At 47.3% G+C, this 20,328-nt stretch overlaps 1 protein-coding gene across 2 annotated transcripts in view; it reads right to left on the bottom strand.

The window, feature by feature from the left end:
- The window catches only part of MARCH4 (membrane associated ring-CH-type finger 4), an 85,070-nt gene that overhangs the window by 27,204 nt on the left and 37,538 nt on the right, over positions 1–20,328 (bottom strand). For both annotated transcript variants that reach the window (XM_015289862.4, XM_040703878.2), the window contains one exon: positions 4,628–4,783. In XM_015289862.4, coding sequence (XP_015145348.1) covers positions 4,628–4,783 — 156 coding nt within the window. The remainder of the gene's footprint in view (positions 1–4,627; positions 4,784–20,328) is intronic.

The raw sequence follows: 20,328 nt of genomic DNA, 5'->3' as shown, positions 1-20,328 counted from the left end.
TTTGGGCAGGTAGGAAGCCCTATAGACGATGTGCCACTGCTGAACAGGGTGGAACTTGGAGGTACCGGGAAGCATTACAGGCTTCTGTGGGATAACAGAAGCAGCTTTGTGAGTGCTGGGCTCACAGTGGCTTCAAAGAGTGCTGAAGCAGCTCTCTGCAATGGCTTTGCCAACCACACTGGAAAAAGGGCTCTTTTCCTGCGGAGTGCTTTGAAGACTCATAGAATCACAGAATGCCTTGGGTTGGAAGGGACCTCAAGGATCATCCAATTCCAACCCCCTTCTGTGAGCTGGTTGCCTCCCACCAGATCAGGCTGCCCAGGGCTCCATCCAACCTGGCCTTGAGCACCTCCAGCGATGGGGCGTCCACAGCTTCTCTGTGCAGCTCATGCCAGTGCCTCACCACCTTAAATGTCCTAATTCATTCAGGAGCTGTCTGTCCTCTGCCACCATCCTCCCCGTCTGAGCGCTCTGGCACAACACCCAGATGTTCATGTGCAAAACACCATACTCTCTTGGATGAATTTCCCCCAACTTTCCTCAATTTCCCCCCAGTTCTGTGCACCAGATGCCTCAGAAAAGGGTTCTTAGGAGCCCAGGTCTGATGCCTGCAATGATCATAGGTAGATATGAATCTAGGACTGGTGCTTGCCCATCATATCCCATTTGATGTGATCTGTGGTTTGTACCTGGGGCAAGACCATTCCCCTATTTGCTTCAGTGCTTCTCTCGGAGCCTTGTAACCAAGGCCCCTGCTGCTCATGTAACAAAAACTAATAATGCCATTAGTGTAGTATTTAGGGTCTGATCCATATTTCCCTTTCTCTAACATCAGCAGTCTCCAAAGATTCACAAGCACGAGCGTGAGCAGATCCAAGGCATGTATTTGCCTGCAGAAGATATCTCTGTCTTAGTGCAGCAGCTTGCTAAGAAGCCTTGCTTGCTAGAAAAGCCTTCCTACACTCCTCTGAGAGCTCCCCCATGCCTGCCTCAGGCAGTTCAGTTTATTTTTATTGCTATATCTGACACGTCCCCTTAGTACGTATCATTAACATCCTGAGTGTGCTACTCAGCGATTTTGTTTCAGACCCAGCATCCCAAACAAGTGGAGGTTTATCCTGGAAGGATGCAGTGGAGCATTCCCATCACTGCATGGGTCTGGCTGTCTCCTCAGTGCTGTCCTGAGGCCCTGGCTATCCACCTTGATTATCTTTAGGAGAGCACACTCACCAAGCAAATTTGTCCTAAAGCTGTGGTAGCTTCCCTGCTGTACACTTACAGATGCTTTGGTTTATTCAGATGTAAGAAAGAGAGGAGGGAGAAGCAGGGTCCGTTCCCAAAGCACTGGAGAGAACTGGGACCAGATCCCAACGCCAGCATTCCATAACTGAGGGCCTTTGGACATGAACTAGCCCATACATCAGGAAGAGGCAGGGAAGAGAAATGTGATGCAGAGTTGGACTCCCTGAGACCGCAGACAGCAGTAGGTCTGGGAAGGCTGGTTCCAACTGATCTGATATTTGCTGAAATCAGAGCATCCGAATGAATGTGGCACGAGAGTGGCTACAAAGCTGTATAGATGAAACCCATTGCAGAGCCCTGTCATAGTGAGTGCTATCGCATGCTTCCAAAACTGTGTTTTCAGGGCCTCATTAAAATCATAGGCTTTGCACAAATACTGCAGCAGAGAGGAGCTTTTAGACTCTCTGTGCCCATATCTCCCGCCTCAGGGACCAGCAGAATTACAGCGGGGGATGGATGGACAAAGGCTGTGCACCTCCTGATTGCTCATAGTGGGTGGGAAATTTTTGCTCATTTGCTGCTGCTTGCCAGGACACTTGCCATGTTCTCCAACAACTTTAATCCTCCAGTCTCAGCAGTGTTGCTGCTTTAAGTCTTTTGCTCTCAAATTTCAGCCATCCAGGGCTGAGGGGTTAATTTATAGAAATTCTTTATATCAAAATGCCAGACTGGAGGCCCCTCTCTGCTATGAGACATCATAACAGCCTGGAGGCTTGAAGGAATCTGTGTTAATTATGTATGAACCGTGTTCCCCTGACTGCAACTTCTCTGCCCACGCCATGCACATCTGGCCCATGCCATACTCCTAGGCTCGCTAGAAAATGTGCAGCACGTGTCCAAATGGGCAGAGAAATAGGCAGATCCTGCAGAGCATGTGGGTGTTGGGTGTATTGCCTGGCTCTGACCAACTGGAGCACAGCCACGCTCCGAGCTTCATCTGAACATGCTTCACTTGACAAGGAGGTGAGTTCTGTGTGGCCTTTGCCCATATGATGGTTGGTCTGGAATAAATGGATGTCCCTGCCTTCCAAGCTCTGTGCTTGAGAAATTCAGAGCTTTCTAAAAAGAATAAAGCTGGGTAGAAATTCCAACAGACCCTGAGAGGACAGGCCATGGATTAATGCCTTTGCTAAGAGACATACCACTACGTCCAGGGGCCCCCACTGACCACATGCAGGGTGAAGACTGAGCAGAAAAGACACGCTTCCCACCCGGCCACACTGTGGCACGTTGTTATGGCACAGAGTACCAGAGCATCACTGCCTCCCTTTTCCAGCACTAGAGGATGGCAAGAACCACCAAGGAGCACAGAGATGTGCATGGTGTTAGGCTATGGGTCCCACATCCCTTAGTTCTCTTGGGAACTCCAGGCTTCATACATGAGCCACGTCCCTCAGGATCTCACACGCTGGTGTTGAGGTAATACCTGCTTCCCAGCCGTGCCTTTGCGCTGACACCAGGCAGGGCATTGGGGCACACAGCTGCAGCTCCACACGTGCAGCATTTGTTCCAGACCAAGTGGCTTTTCAATCTAGTTGCTTCTTCCCACCCTCTGCTGAGCCGTATCTCCCACATTTCTGCGAGAGGCACTGTGAAGTCCCTGCCAGCAGTGAGAAGCCCTCGGAACACGGTCCCCCAGGAACGTTGCTCACGGAGCAGAGATGTCTATCTAACTCTCTGGCTTGGCTGCTCCTGGCGGTCAGTTTTCATGTTTGTGGCAAAGGTCACTTTCTAACAGGGGAGACAAAAAAAAGTGATCCTTCGGGCAGGCTTTTGAAATGTGTTTGCGGGATGAGAGCTCATCGGTGGATTGCTTCAACAAATTTTAGCCAAGTGAGGAGCTATAGGAATGTCCTGAGTTGCCCTGAGCCGTATGGGGACATAGAGTACTTGGAGGTTGTTCGTTAAAGGCTGGCTGCACACACGTCGCAAATCTGCACCCACAAGCCTTTGACACTGCCCAGCATCGTTCCATCAACCTGAGGCTCATGAAGTATTCGGGCACTTACGGACCTGCTTTCCAGAAATAAACAAATGCTGCTCTGTCCACATCTCCCCTGCTGTGTTTCAATCTGGACTGATTTACTGGAGCCAAGAAATTCAAACACTCTGGTCTGAGGCTTCGGATGGAACTACTGTTCTCTCCAGGCCATGGCACAGGGAAAATTGAATTAGAAGCTGCAGGGACTTTGCAGAGAGCAGGGATGCTTTTTCCTTCCCCCCAGCAAGATTTCCTCATGATGCCCCACTAATTTTGCTACTTCATTTCAGTCTGGAGTCCTAAGTGCCTCTCTCTTTCTCCACTGTTTTTAGTGACCTCAGGCCTGGAGAAGGACACACATAGAATCACAGAATCTTAGAATCACAGAACGGATGAGGTTGGAAGGGATCTTAAAAACCATCCAGTTCCAACCCACTGCCATGGGCAAGGTTACCACCCACCAGATCAGGCTGCCCAGGGTCCCATCCAACCTGGCCTTGAACACAGGCAGCTGTTTGGAGGAGAGAACAGGGATCTGCATCCCCCCCATCCTGTACAATTGGGTACCATCACTGGCAAAGGGTTTGCCTCCTGTTAGAGACAGAGAGATGAACAGAGAGCCAACGCGACCAAGTGCTGGACAGATCAACATTCGCACAGGCGTTGTCCTGGAGTCTGAGCACAGCATGCTGCTGCAATGTCTCTCCCTCCACATGATGCTAATTAAGCAGTAGTGCCTGGGTCTAATGTGCTTCCTTATGTCTGAGGCACTAATGGTGCTCAGCAATTAGTCCATCTTCAGGTGTTGCTCCAGCAATAAATCAATAGCTATTAAGGATAAATTATCCCATTTTTAACAGTCGCACAGCTTTCCCCATTCTAAATCTTGATTTTGAATTACTAGCCTGCAGTGGGGTTTAATAAGCCGCAGTGCTTTTGAACTCACAAGAGGAAAAAGGAAGGTCCTCTGCTGTCTTCCACAGGTATTTACATTCGGATACGCCCTACCTGTTGTTTGCACAACTGCACACTGAGAATTAAGCCTGGAGAGACCAGAGCACCGGAGCAACCACCTCCAGCGCTGTGCCAGGGTACACTGGGACACAGGGAGCAGTAAAGTGAAAAAGGTATCAAGGTCAGAGAGGAGAGGTAGAAAGAGCAGGACCCTGAGGGATGTCCCAGCACCACCAGTGAGGGCATGGGGCTCATTGGAGCCGCCCTACAGCCCTTCCTACAGACCGCAGTACATGGAGGCAAAACCCAAGCCAGTAAAATCTACTTGCTCCCAGAAACAGAAGGAGGACCGAGAATAAATAGACTTTGAAATGTCTCTAGTACCTTTACCTGCAGAGGGTTCTTTGTGCTTATGGCAATGACGTGGTACTTGTAGTAACACAGCTCACAGCTCCAGCAGCCTCTCTCGCTAATCCATTTGATCAGACATGGCTGGTGCGTGCATTTCACCGATCCGTCGCATCGACACGGGCTCAGCAACTCCCCCTGCAAAAGAGAGATGGCACCATCAGGCTCCCTCCTCCCGCAGGGCATGGCAAGGAGGCCACGCACAGAGCCGGTGCTGGCCAAAGTGCTCCTTCCGCCACCCCTTTGCTCTTTGCCCCTTTTTCACTTGGTTTGGCTTAGGTAATAGCGTTACCTCCCTGAGGATGCCGGACACAGCAGAAGACATCCACATCATCTGCCTCGGGTCGGGAGGACAGATCCTGCTCCTCCTAAACCTGGGGGAAAACCGCCTTAGGTTTCAGGGCACCACATCAGATCTGAAAGCCTGAGGAAGTGAGAGCCGTGCTGGGCAAGAGTGATACTTTTTTTTATGAAATCTAATGCAAACACATTAATCATTTCATTTGCTTCAGCTAGGTGACCTAAAAATGTCATCTTCCATGAAATTTCAGCACAACTGTAAATAACTGTTTATGCTACAAAACCAGGCTCAGCCCTACCTGTCAGCCATTTCCATTATACACTGGAGGGGACGCAGTGAGGGGGGAGCAAGAAAGGCTTTAGGATCCCCAAACTTTTTCAGGGCAAGCATAGGATGGTGTCCCACACACCAGGATCTCTGCAGGGCTCCACAGGGTGATTGGGGTTTGGCTTAACAGGCAGCTGGAGGCAGCAGGGATGGGTGGGATGGAGCAGAAGCCAACAGAGACAACCTTTGTTGGGTCTCCTTCGTCTCCATAGTAAATGGGTCTATGAAATCCCAGCTGCTCAGAGCCAAGAGGTGTCCACACACATCCTACACAGCAGCGGGGACCTGGTCCTCTAACACCGCACTGCTCCAACCCAGACAGCCCTGCTGTCCCTCAGGGCTGGAACACGGAGACGAAACCCCCCAGTTTTGGGGCTTTTGCAAATCCAGCAAAACTGCGATTTATCACATTTCCTCCAGCCGTGTGAAGCATTATATCCTCGCATGTGGCACACAGCTATTTTTGCATACTGTGAAGCCCAATTCTGTCCACAGCAGGCATTCATAAAACACTGCCACGCACACACTCGCGCACACGTGCTCGTGTACCGACAGAAAAAATAAACACCGGGGGCATATTGAAGGCATAAATCCTTTGTATGTAAAGCAGAAGGAGCTTTGTCACTGGCTGTGCAGTTTGCTCAGGAACGGTCCCTCAGCTGTGCCCTGAGAAATGGAAGTTAAACCCCACATCCATTTCCGTAGGTTTGTAGAAGACAGCTCTGCACAACTTGCTCTCCAGTGCCCCAAAGAATGGCATTCCCACCAACGCCCTTTGTCACTGCTCTACAAAGGCACTCTGGAGGGAGAAAAAGCTTCAGAAAGAGTGGTGAGGCACTGGAACAGGCTGTCCAGGGAGATGGTGGGGGTGGGCTGAGGGTTGGACTAGAGCGTACACCCATAGAGTCACAGAATCATAGAACCATAGACAGGTTTGGGTTGCAAGGAACCATCCAAAGATCATCTGTTTCCAATCTCCCTGCCATGGCAGGGTTGATCTTAGTGGTCTTTTCCAACCTTAATGATTCTATCATTCTATATTGTCCCTGAAACAACCTGCTTTGTTTCCTATCTAAGATAGGAGCTTGTCTTCAGGAGCAGCAAGGCCAGGCCGGGCTGACCTGGCTTTCCTGCGGGAGGAGCATGCTGCTGGAGATGGACTGGAGCTGCTCCCACTCAGTGCCCACTGCAGTACATCAGCATGATTAATGATTGCCTGTTTTCAGCCTGCTGGGAAGACTTCTGAGAAAGGATGGGAGAAACGCTATTGCCAGTGCACGCTTCTAATGGTTGGCATATCCAGGGAGAAAATACTGACATCAGGATCAGCATCAGCCCTCCTGCATACTGATGTCTATGTGTTGCTCTGGCCATTTTATTTATCACTTACCAGTGCTGGGAGCCCATCCACATCCACAGGCTGCTTCCAAAGCTGTGGTGGCTCACACATCAGCTGAAGGGCATAGGGCTGGGGACAGTTGTGCCATTTGTCCAGGATGAGGTCTCTGGGCTCTCCCAGCCCCAGCTGTGCCCAAGCTGCTCCTGAGAGCCAGGAAGAGCCACGTGCACACATCCTGCCACCCCAGCTGCTGGAGTGTTTTCCTATTTTGGAAACAGCTTACTAACCAGGACGGCTGGTTAGTAATGCTGCCTCAGCTGAGCATTTTCCTTGCTCAGGTGTAACAAGAAGGACCAATTGTTGGCATTGCCTGCATGATCAGTGCACCAGGACAGAGCTTATCCCTCCGGATATGCACGTGTAGCATCCAGTACTCGCAGGAGCAGCTGCATACATGGACCTGACTGCTAGCATTTGTCTGAGTTTGTCTTGTTTGGAAGAGGAAACCAGGAATATTTAATTTCGGGTCTTCAACTGAGTCTTCTAAATACACTTAGCTTCACATCGAATTTAAATGCAATGGGAAGTTTTATTATGGCAAATAAATGCCAAATGATTTCTATATTAGGAACATAATTACAGAGGAATTAACTCCGATGGCAAAGAGAAACCCATTGTTACAGAGCTGGTAAACTCCAATAAATATGTGCTAATGATCTTTCTGTCTTCACACTCACTTATAGGGACTGCCCCTCCATCCTTTTAAACCTAAACACGCGCGTTGCTACCAGCAACTCAAACGCTTTCTGTGCGTCCCCTCCTGCGTGCGAGTGCTGTGCCAGCCAGCAACAGACAACAGGGGACACTTAATAGCTACCTCTGAAGAACTGAAGCCACGTGTTTCCATCGTGCTTTTTCTCTCAGCCATTATTGTGCGCGCTGCATGAAATTCTCCAGCACTGTGGGACACTGATGTTAAGAGTGGACCCCACAAGGCTTATGTATCCCATGGTGCTGGGACATCACTGGGAACAGTCACAGATGGGTGGCATCTGCCCAGGCCCCCAAAATGGTCCTCAGCCTGACCGCTGGGTCCATGTGTCCCAAATGGTCCCCAGCACCACCGCTGGCTCCATAAGCTATGGGAGACCTGCCCTAAGGGCAGACCAGGTGGCTTATCATCAATTTCCTTTAAGGAGAAGTAGTTTGAAGGAGCAGAAAACATAAATTTTCCCAAGATGCAGAGGGTTGCAGGTTATTTTTTGTGCAATGGGCTCTGGAGGATGTTAGCACCTCAGTTAAGGCAGAGAATGATACAAGCCCCACTCAGCTGTGCGAAGGGAGCGGTGGAAATGCTAAGGGCTGGTTCTGCTTTGAGACAACCCCTGTTGAAGGAGGGAAAAACGGGGCCACCTCCATTGCTGGGAACTCAAGTCGGATGTGAATTTTTGAGCAAGACATTGTCATTCCCAGGGCAGCCTCATGCACACACCTCCATCCGGTTCCCACCTGCAAGCAGCCCCACCATCCTGCTTCCCCAGCACCAGGCAAAGGGTCATGGAAATCTGTTCCACAAGAACAAACTCAAACCTTGCCTGAAATAGGGAATAACAAAGGATTTTCAGGAACAACGTCTACTTATCCACAGCCCAAGAAGCAGAGAGCTTATAGATCACATTGGGAATTATTTGCTTCTCCCTCTAAAGAAGGATTTACACAAGATAAATAACTTTGCCTAGGTGTTCTGGAGCCCACTCCATCCTAATGTCATTGAACTTGTTTTTGATTAGCTGATTTAAGTAATTCTTACCAAATGTTGCTCAGTTGCAAGGAATCAAAAGGCAAGCATCTCAAATATCACCTGCTGTGCCTCATCAGGTGTGATAATAGCACCGATTAAGTGAAGTGCCTTCAGTGCATAGAAATCACAGTGCTGCGCATGTGAAATCAAGATACCTGAATACCTCCGAGCTCTCTTGGGTGTGAGAGCGAGTTCAGCTCTAGACTTGAGCTGAATACAGAGTGGGAGCTGTCTCAGCATCAAGGAGAAGAGGTGTCCTCGCCTATAGCTCCTGGGCTTTCACCCAATGCATACTGAGGCTTTACGCTTCTGGAGGTTTGCCGTGGACCGCATCCATTTTGTGAGACGGAATGATCTCGTCTCTTCTGAAAGAGAAATTCACTGTTGTTTCACTCTGCTTCTTCTTAATTAAAAAACAAAGTATTTTAGACAATACTTAGATTTATCCTGCATGAGATAGAAGAGTGAGCTAAGCTCTGTTCCCACGGATGCTGGGGTAAATCTGATGTGACTCCATGGAGCCAAGCAGCTCTTTAGCACAAATCAAGTGCCCTTAAGTTTTGGCTTGTACCAATTGAAGAGGTTTTCCATTAATTTTTTTATACGATTGCCTTTTTTTTTTTTTCCTAGTGAAAAAGCCTCAGCCAAATTGAATTGTTCTATATTTACCATTTATTTTTCTCAGAAAAAAAAAGATACCAATTATTGCATATTATATCTAATCCATCAGGACCTTCACCTTTCTACGTCTTCAATCCTCGTCAGATCCATCAATGCGTATTTTAAAAGTATAAAGTTAATGCTTTCAGCGTGCGAGTACCATATAATGCAATTCTTCTCAGAGATGTGCTCATAATTCAGCAAATTGAACTTTCCCTGGGAAGCTGTTCATAAAGATACCCAGCTAATGGCCATTTCAGACAACATTATGCCATCAACCGCTAAGGAGCAGCCATGGAAAATCCACAGAAATGGATGCTGGTTAGATTCTCCAGATGATAGATCCCATTTTCAAAGACAGTGAAACAAACAGCAGTAGACCTTTTCTTTTCTTTTTTTCCCCCTAGAGAAAAGCCTCTAGCACAACAGCTGAGAGAATCTCTATTCTGCAATATTTGCCCCTGTTCGCCATTAGCAACCTTGAGTGGCTCCCGGGCAGACAGAGGGCAGCATTAGCAGGGAAGCAGTGGGTCTGCATGCACTTTGATTGGAATCCAGTAACAATGTGAAGACAGAAGTACAGAGCATCTTCCCAGTGTTCCCAGCATCTCCCATGTGGGAACTGGCCTGGGTTGCACCCACAGGTATGCTGGTATAAGGAGCTGCAATAAGAAATAACGTGAGTGCTTTGGTTAATTTTCTCTTCAGTAGCTCTGCAGGACTCAGCCATTTCATTAAGACGTGGCCCTGATCCGCTTTTCCTTTCTGCCTCCCAGACCTGAGGAGAAGAATATGCAATTACAAAGTTCACTCATGTAGAGCCCTTCAATTACCAGGTAACTCCATTGCGGTTTTTCCAAACGTGATGAGGTCCATGTGGCAGGACACGACATCTGAAGTAATTCATTTTTCATCTGCTGATTAGAAGAAATTAAAATGGTTCTCAGAACATCCCAATTTGGGTGAGATCAAGTTCTACAGAACTACAGAACGTCTTTGTGAGGAAGGCATTTCATAGAGCCGTAGAATCATTTGAGTTGGAAGGGACCCTTAAAGACCACCTGGTCCAACTCCCCTGCAATGAACAGAGACACCTACAGCTTGATCAGGTTGCTCAGAGCCCCATCCAGACTGAACTTGACCTGGTCTAGCCTGACCATTTCTTTTTGAAGTCCTGGATAGCCCTGCAAGCAGAGATGCTGAACAAAAGTATACTGAGGAGGTAGCAGAGGGAGAGTCCCAGCCCTTGGGGCCCACGGGTGCTGGAGCTCCACAGCCCAGCCATCAAATCCTGCCAGAAGGTCTCTTAAGTGTTTGGAGGAAAGTCAAAACCCTTACTGGCATGAATGTGCATCAGAAGCAGAGGCAGCTCAATGGAAATGCTGCAGCTAAGAGCTGAGGCAGAGCTGCCTCACCTGGCAGAAACCAGCCAGCAGCACCAAGGGTTTCTCTATCAGGTACCCAACAATGTGGGTGGTGGTGTGGCAGCAAGGCTGCTGTCTGCAGGATGTACACATATAGTGGTGGTGGATGCTTTGGGAGGACCTGAGTGGGGCAAACCAACCCACAGTGGTCACATCTCTCAGCGGGGCCTGGGGAAGGACCTGTAGGACAGCATGTCTTTGGAGCTGGTATCAGAAACAAACCATGTGAAAGAAGAGCAGGTGGCTTAATCCCCAAATCCCCCTGCCTCACTTGACAACTATCCAGCTGAGAGAAGCTCAAGAGGACAGAGCAAAGGCACTGGCTGCACCGTGCCAGGAGAAGCTGCACAACATTAATTCTGTTTTTCTGCTGCCCTGGCCAAAGACCACCTGTATCTGAAGCTGCATGAATCCATGTGTTTCTGTCTTTGCCTGCATATGCCTCCTGGTGAAAAGTCTTGTGTTTTCCTCCTCCAGCAGAGGAATGCAGGCAGCCTTCCTTTTCCAGGCAGAATACAAAACAGAGAGCAGAAAAGTCAGAAATGAGCGTAGAACAGCCGTAACACCAGCAAAGAGGACCACAAAGGCCACTTTCTATTTCTTTCTTTTGATCTTCCCACTGCAGAAAAACAGTACTGGGTGCACTGAACTCCACACCAAGATGCCTGTGTACAAAAACAACACCAGGGCTCAGAGGTTTGGGCACCATCGACATATAGGTGCATAGGGCTGATTTGTTATCTGACTGCAACAACCTTTTGAAGATACGCTGATTGGCAATTTGCATATTAACAAACACATCAACGTGGAAGCGGTGTCAGATGTTATGCACGGCTGTGTTCCGCTCTCGAGGTGGCCAAATTTCAAAGTGGCCAGTAGGAAAAACTCATTTGTATCCTTCAGCATGAAAGATACTCTACTGAAATATGAATTATTAGCCTCTCTGTTGTTGGTTGTTACTGTGCACAATCAGGTTGCTTCTGCTGCCTCCTTCCCAAGATTTGCACTATCAGATACAGAACCTGTTTCTGCCACATGGTGTTTCCCTTACCACACCTGGATTAGATAATTTAATTTGATCAGATTGGCCTTCCCACATCCTCCTTAGCTCAGGAATAGGCTGCTTTCATCCAAATCAACACGTCTGCTCCATAACAACACGCAGTTCCCTTAGCAAGTTGCATCTCTGCACGGGCAATGTCCAAGTGCCTGGTCCTGGCTGGGCTTTTATTTTCCCTTGGCAATGTCCAGCGTCATCCTTCACACCAACCCAGCCACTCTACCCCACATCTCAGAGCACTGAACTAAGAGCACTATGGCAGTGTGCCATGCAGCCAGCTCCCTTCCCTGATGACGACCTGCTGTCTTCTGGCAAAGCCAGGTACTGCTTCACTATCATTTTCTGGGATGGATAACTGCTGTCAAGCACCTAAACAATTAAAGAAGTCACACCTATTGCACTTGAGTCCAATTCAAGAAGGAAAACCGCTAGCTTCTCTAGTTTTCCTTTCTTTATTTAATGCCCTTACCCAAAAGTCTCTTCTGAACAGTCAGCATGCCCAGATTCTTCCCCCAGGTTTGCTCTCAATCTCCTCATGTTTGAGACAGCCCTCACCCAAGTGTAGGACCTCGCACTTGGCACTGTTGAACTCCACGAGACACGTATAAGCCGACCTCTCGAGCACATTGGGTGGGTCCTGATGGGCCCTGAGATCTTCCACTGCAGCACTCCTGGGCTTTTTTATGCTAGAAAGGTTTTAAGAGGTTTTTGCAAAGTCTTTTTTTTTTTTTTTTTTTTTTTTTCCCCAGTTGGTAAAGAGATGAGCTCAAAAATTATCACTATTCATAGATGTGCATTACCTGGAAGAGATCCCACTAATTGTGAAGATTTGTGTTCAGGGCAGGATAGTATGTAATCAGCTACTCATCTGCTCCTTGGTGCCAAACACTGAGACGTTTTGTCTGCAGAGCTGAAAGCATTCAGGCAAGACTAAAGAAACTCATTACACAGCCATCACCCTCTGCAGCGATGCTCTGAAAATGGGAAAGAGCTGTGGCAGCCACAAGCGCTCCTCACTGCCTGAGGTGCCCCTGGGTCAGCATGAGCAGAGTGGGCCCCAGCCCCTCCTGCAGCTCCAGCCACACCGTGCCATTGGCTTTTGGGCAATCTCAGCTAGTGGCAATGGCCTGGGACACAGTGCATCCCACGCCAGCATCTGCTGGATGCACCAGTCTCCATCCTTACAAAGCTCCAGTTAAACTGAAATGGGAGAGAAGGCTTGGTGGGCATCATAAATCCCCAGCTCTGCACATCAGCTTGACCCTGTGCTGCCACTTTGGCTGAGAGTGACATTCTCCCCGTCTTTACCACCTATATCCTGCCTCCATGGGACCATCAAAGAGCTGGAAAATTGCAGTATCTGCAAGGAAGGAGAAATTCAGGTTGGAAAAAATTTATTCTCCAAAAAGAGCGGTCAGGAGCTGGAATGGTCCAGGGAGGTGGTTGAGTCACTGTCCCTGGAGGTGTTAAAGAAAAGTTTAGATGTTGTACTAATGGACGTGGTTTAGTGAGGAATTATTGGTGGTAGGTGGACTGGATGATGTTGGAGATCTTTTCCAACCTTAATGATTCTGTGACTCTATGATTCATCTTGAGAACTCAAGGGACTTTTGACAGCCTCACCGCCTTCAGATAGAAGTGCTCCTTCTGCATCCTTCAGTTTATCTCTGCGGTCACCGTGAAGGATCTCCAGCAGTTTTGCCCCCCTGCTGCTAAGAGGAGGGTGAAAAATTCCCAATATTTCTTTATTTGGAAATACTAGAGATCAAAGTCTGCCTGTTAACAGTGCCAATCAACACAAATACACTGGGGATAGATCTTGAAATGTGCCCTGCTGCACTGCCACGTGCTTTAGGGCCATCTGGATTACAGAGTGGGCTGCCCAGGTTTCTCCTGGCCTGGTTATATTCACTGTAAAAAAATTTGCAACTATTAGATCTGCCCATGGTTACAGGGCAAAGAAGCTCTCCTCCCCCTTAAGTACTAATACTGCAAGGAAGCCGGGACATGAGCTGAGTGAGAGTTTCCCCCAAGGCAAGCCAGAAATACGGGCACGCTTGTCACTGCAGGAACGATTTTATTCACAGAGCCCACAGGTGACATGGGCACGTACTGGCAACGTCAGTGTTTGGGTAAGGAAGAGAAGGGAGAGAAGCGGTCACCTTGGGGCAATGGTATAGAAGGGAGTGAGGTGTGAAACTGCAAGACACGAGCTGTGGTGTGAGGAACAGAGGCAACGGCAGGTGCTGGACACAGCCCGTAACAGTCATCTCTGTACCAATAGCAGTCCTGGCAGGTCTGTTAGGAGGTTTTCTATCCTATAGGTTGCAGTGTGGCACCAGTAAGGGCGTACGCAGGTTTTGCCCTTTGCTACTCAGTCATAGAAACAGTCACACGTAGAAAATCTTTCCTGTTCTCATGAACGGGAAGGACCCTAAAAAAACCCAGAATATGAAGTAGTCCTATCACAGCCTTCCTTCTGAACTATTAATATTGATTTAACACTAAAAGTATCCTGGCCAAACTGGAAAACATATCCAGGAGCCTAATCTCCTAAAAGATAGTCTGGGGGCAACCTAGGGCTTCTCAGGCTCAGATCACCTCAACACAGACCACTCAGCAACACTGCAGACACCCCAAAGTGTAACAGGACATCTGCCAAAGCCCTCTCCTTAATTTGGTGATTAAAGTCACCTGTGGTAAGGAACTAAGCTAATCTCCACAGTCCTCTTCCTTGTTATCAGATGCACCTGAGCATCTTGTGCTCCCTTTAAGAGCAGAAAGCAAGGGTGCCTTAAGGTTTGGATGAAGTATTCTCTTCCTTTGTGTTGTGAGGCCTCGTTGTTCAGCTGCTGGGGATAGGACCAACCCAGAGCAGGTATGTTGTTCAAGATATTCTCTAGGAATGTGAGAGACCACCGCAAGGAAACCATGCAGTTAGTTCACTATTGGAGCAGGTCTAGAGGAAGGGCAAGAAGATGATCAAAGAGCTGAAACACCTCTCCTACAAAGAAAGGTTGAGGGAGTTGGTTTTCTTTCTCTTGGAAGAGAGAAGGCTCTGGAGGGATATCATCTCCCACATCTGGGAAGGTTTGGTTGGTTCTCTTGTACTGTTTCTGGCATTTGAGTGGCCGTGAGTTGGGTACCCTTTCTTTGCTAGGCTGGCTGTAAATCAGGTGGGGTACAAATTAATGGTTTTGATGGGACCAGGGAAAGGGTTATTTCCATAAAACTGTTTCTTAATATTATGCACAGGAAAAGCACTGCCAGCAGCAGGCTGTTTTGTTCTTTGGGATGCTTCTCTTCAGGGTAATGAGTTTCTCCTCCCAAATGGCTTGTTAGATTCTATGTAGATGGAATTGGAACTCTTTGGATGGGGGATCCTCAGACCTGTCTGTCAGACAGATACTGTCTACATGGGAAGATTTTTGGGGGATGTTTCTCTGCAATTCAATGGTAATTGTAACAAAGACACCCAGGTGTATTAGCAAACTGGGAACTTTGCTGAGTGATCAAATTAAATGAGTAATAAACTGTTTACTAGTTTGAGGTTCACTTGCTCCCTCACATGTGTGCTAGTTTGGAACTGGTTGTTTTCAAGGATTGTGGTGGATATGAGGATTGCTTACTCTGATTGAGACTTACAAAACTAAAAGGTTTAGCCGAGGGACCACCTGTACTAAAAGTCCCCCAGAGGGCTGGAGAGGAACGGACATCCCTGGTGTATGTGTGGTGGTCTGCTGAGAGCTGCAAGGCAACGAAGAAGAGCAATTATTTAGTAAAGTTAAAGGAGAAGCAGGGAAATGAACTTCCTTTGCATTGGCTACGGCCCATGCTTCATGTGTCATGAACCATATAATGCTTTTCTGTTTGTGGATGCCTTCTCTGGGCTGCTTCTGTATTAGAGATGCCCTACCTTCTGGGAAGCTCCTTTATAACCCCCTGACTTTGTTACTTAAACTTGCTTATGATCTTCCTCTTAAACTCATTATAGCTATAGTTATACCTGCTTTATTCCACTTACAAAATATCTGGGGAGGCTTGAGAAGCCATTTTTCCCTTCCCTTAGTTCCCTTTTGTGTATTTCCAGAGAGAAATCATACCCCTTCTCAGCTGTTACTTTCCCTTGGTCTCCAAGCACAGTACTTCCTTGTAGCCTCTTTCTGGGTGCTCCCTGCCCAGACCTCCCAGCTGCCAGCCAGAGACATTAATGTTGTGCAAGTGCAGTGAGGGGGGGGGTCCCTGTTTTCCATCCTGTTGCAGGATGGCAGTTGTACTTCTCAGCTCATTAGTACCATAGTTGTTCAGAGTTACCGTGAAGTTCAGCTACGCCATGAAGGTCTTTTTCTACTACAAACAAACTGATACCAGGCTTCCTCAAAGAGCTCAGTTGCCTTTTTCTATGTTCTTAACTTTCTGGAGGGAGAAATATAAGACACATGGGAAGGAGCTTTTTTTTTTTTCTTCTGATGCATGCAGGACTTTGTAGCAACAAGTGTAGGAATATTATTTGTACCGCTCCATGTACATTGGAGCCTTGAGCCTAGCCTACCTGAGATGCTATCCCAGGGGAAATCCCACGTTTATCAAAATGCCAAGGTATGCACTGGGGACTGAGGTTTTATGAGGTGATACCATACTTCTGGTGCTGCTCTGCAATAGACTGGCTCCAGAACAGCCCAACTCTGAACTGGCACTGTTGCCACCTCATGTAGAATCATTAAGGTTGGAAAAGTCTACTAAGATCACCTAGTCCAAACATCAACCCATCACCACCAATACTGCCACTAACCTTGTCCCTCAGTGCCACACCTACCCTTTTCTTGAATACTCCAGGGATGATGACTGCACCACCTCCCTGGGCAGTCTGTGTCAATTGCTCTTTTGGAGAAGAAATTTTTCCTAATATCCAACTTGAACCTCCCCTGGTTCAATTTAAGGACGTTACCTCTTGTCTCATCACTAGATGCGTTCTTTAGTCCCAGGGTAAGGATCTGAGCTATTCCTAAAGCCCCACATGTCTTTACATGACAGAAAGCTTTGGTACAAAAAGGCCAAAACAAGGACAAGCATGAAGTGGCACAACAGCAAAAGCCCAGATGAGCTGAAGATTTCTTTTTTTCGGCAAAGCTGAAGCCCTGGGGATGCCACTGGACTGTGCCCCCTCCCACGGTGCAGTGATGCTCCTAGCTGGGAGGTCAGGGATCAGCACTGGGAGAACATCCACTGGTCTTGAAAGGCAGAATTTCTTTGTTTCCTGCTCATCAGTTCAAACGTTGCATTGTCCAAGCAATTAATTGCAAAATAGAATTAAACAGCTCCTTTCATTTTCTACTGTAATTGTTTTATTCCTGGTAAACCTTTTCTGCTGCACTGCAATTCAATGTACATGTAACAAATGTACCAATTAACTAACTGCTTCTAAATTGACTTGCTGCAAACAAAGGGAGCGTAACCTGGCTGTGACTGAATTTGAATGCCTATCCTTTTGGAGAAGGGGGATCAGGACATGAGGCCAAACAGGGACACAAGGTTTGTAGTTTCCCTGGTCCTCTGCACCTCTCCAGCTACCCTTACACATGAGGCAGAGCACTGAGCTGGAGGCAGAAGCTCAGACCAAGGTTATACTCTATGCCACTGGCATAAGGCAATGCTTCTCCCGTGTGAGCTCAGGCTTGCTATGGCTTACTGGTGTGCATCCCACAAGCCTGAGGCCATAATATGACAAGTCATCATCTGTGTGGTGTTTTCCACTGTGATCTTTTGAAGGTTGTCGTTATTTTCAGACCTCACCCTGTGAAGTCAGTGGGAAGCTGCAGGACAGATCTCTGAGCGCCTTCTGGACCCCTTTGGTGCATCAATTCTCTGAACACATCAGCAAAGGTGCTCAGCCAGTGGTGCTGGAAAACAACAGCCTAGTGAAATGCTTCCAAGCACTTCTTTCTATTTTTTTCAGGGAAAGGGCACAATCCCCAAGTTGATGTCTGAATTCTCCCATGGTTTAGGTGATTTTTGTCCTCCGTCTTTCAGTGCTCTCTGCAACTTCCAGCTCATCACTGCAGCTGGTGGCCAGCTCAGTGACTGGCTAATGGAGACTGGCTGTGCCCATTCTGCAGTGAGATGTTTTCTGTAGCTGTGACATGAAACCCTGAGTCATGAGCATGCCCCACTCAGTTGCATGAACTGCCTGGTCAGCTTCACGCACTGGCAAAGACTGGGACAAAATCCAAGGAGCTGCCACTAAAACCAGTGCATACCAGTGCCTGGGGCTGACATCCCAGATGTTCTGAGTCTTCTGGAATGCACTGCAGACAGAAACAGCTCTTAGCACATAATTCATATCCCATACTTTTCTTATCCATGCTGCCATAGCTTGTGAGAGTGTGAAGACACTCAAGAGATGGAGACAGATAGAAGATGTAATCCCTGCTGTTTCAGAAGTCTTAAAGATATGAATGCATCGTAAGAGAAACTGCCCCTCCCTGGTCCAAGATGGTTATGTGTGAAAGAGAAGGTCAAGAAAGATGAAAGAATTCTTGATCCTGTTTGCCATCAACGTCAACAGCAGAACTCTTAGTGACTGCTGGAAATGGGACCTTGACGAGAAGTGTCTCCTGCTGAAACACTGAAGATATTTTAAAACCAAATTAATAAATAATTGGACCATCTGCATCAGAGTCAGTGAGTGGAGTGACACATGGAGGGTATCTGCAAGTGGAACAGCTTCAGATATGCAGAGTAAAACACACAGTGGAATGGATTTTTTTCATAACAATTACAAATTTTAGTCCCTGTTGCAAGCACAGAGAGAGGCCCTGCCTGAGAGATGGGTTGATTTCTCCTAAGAAATAAACAGGCAAACAGTGAAAGATTGCTCCTGCCCTATAGGGTGTCCATCATATTAATAAGACAAACCAGGGTCAGGAGCAATACTGAGGAAATGGTTTGCCTAAGGCTATGCAGTGGATCAACCTCTCATGTCCTGGAGCCCAGCTGATCTCCTTGTCTTTTTTACAGAGGACTATGTTGCCTCCCATTACCACCAGGCACTTTCTGCCCTGGACTAGATAGACAACTGCATTTTAATCAGTGTTCCTCTTGGGGTTGGAACAGTGGCTGATGTTAATGTTTCACAGAGGCAATTGTCATAAAATCAAGGCCGGACCAAAAGTTCACTGAGGGAGGTCACCTATGGAATACTGAGTTTAATAACTCCTAATTTATCTTTCAGGTGCTTTATTACTTTTTCCTCCTGCAACATCCTGAGGAAATGAGTTGCCCATGCACTGTATGGGATTACTTCCCTTTTGCTGCCTTCAGACCTGTTATCTGGTACCTGGTCATCCTTAGGACTGGATCAGAATGAGCACTGAGTAATTGTTCCCAGTCCTTTTATTCCATTCCATCTTTCATTTTATTTTTCTACCCTTTAACTGCCCCATCATCATTCCTTTACCAAACCAAGGTGATCTAGTTATTTAGCTTCTTCCTATCTAGTAGCACAGCAAAGGAAGGTGGTGTATGTTTGGGGAAACTGTTTCATTTGCATAACCTATAGATAGCAGCAGCATCAGCCTTTAAAAAAAAGAAAAATCTGAAATGGAGAGGAGCATTGAGAAAGGCACTGACAGCAAGATAAACGCTTCAACTGAGAGACAGAGTGGGATTTATCCCATGTAATGTGCAGCGTTCCTGTGCAGACATTCCATCTGAGATTGTCTCTCTGTTCCCCTGATGTAGGGGCTAGCCAAGACAGATGAGGACAGGGCTCATATGATTTTTATTTTTGGTGAGATGATTCATGCTCTCCAGTCCACTGTTCTTGAGGGAGGCTGAGACAGATGTGGGCACCTGCTTTCTGATGTGATGAGACCCACGGTAAGCAAGACTCTCAGTTGGGAACCGTAGCAGTAACCATTAGGCAGTCACGCTCAATGAGTTGGTCTTGAGTACAGCACTTTCTAACTGTGCCGTATCTATTCCTAATCCATGAGGATGATGTCCTGGGCCAGTTCTGTTTTCTTCTGGCTGTTTTTGGAGGTTCACAGGGTGCAGTGTGCTCGCCTTCCCTGAGCACCTGGAAATTGCTCTTCTTGGATCTCAGTGGCAGAAATTCTGTCTCAGGAAATCAGCGATGTGTTATTTTTAGACTTTCTTTTCTGCACAATCAGACTCAGTAGGATTTAAAGTTTTATAAACGCAGAAATATTTTTGATCAGTTGACATCTCGTTTGTACTAATCGTCTTTGAGTATAATTAGCTTTTATAGGGATAACTTTCTTCATTCTTAAATTGTAGTTAAAATTACATTATATGCATATAAAGGGGGAGATGGACTTTCTGTTGCAGTTGATTTAAATATATCTTTTCTGTGAATAATGCCTTTTATGTTTTTGGGAGAACAAAGAAGATGATCTTCTGTATCTCACTTCAGTTCTTTTGGTGATCTTACGCGAGCAAAAGGAAACAGTGGCATTAGCATGAAATGGATGCTAAGTACATTGAATGTATGCCAAAGGCCCAAAAAAGGGTTCTCCCTCATGGTAGCAATGGGAATTATCTGCAGTAATAAATCTCTAGAGAATCAGAGCATCCTCTTGGGGGGAAATAAAAAACAGAAGGTCTCACATGGATGGTAGGGAAGTCATTGTTGCCAGGAACAGCCAACCCCTGAGTTTAGGCACCTGTCAGTGTGGGGCCAAAGCATGGGACAATACCAAAACTGTCCCCATGAGTGCGACAACTGCAGGGGTGCTGGGAGAGGCACAGAT

Source organism: Gallus gallus, chromosome 7 (assembly GCF_016699485.2).
Source record: "Gallus gallus isolate bGalGal1 chromosome 7, bGalGal1.mat.broiler.GRCg7b, whole genome shotgun sequence".
NCBI lineage: Eukaryota > Metazoa > Chordata > Aves > Galliformes > Phasianidae > Gallus > Gallus gallus.
Note: the sequence above shows the minus strand (reverse complement) of the source record. Positions and strands in the feature narration are given on the sequence as shown.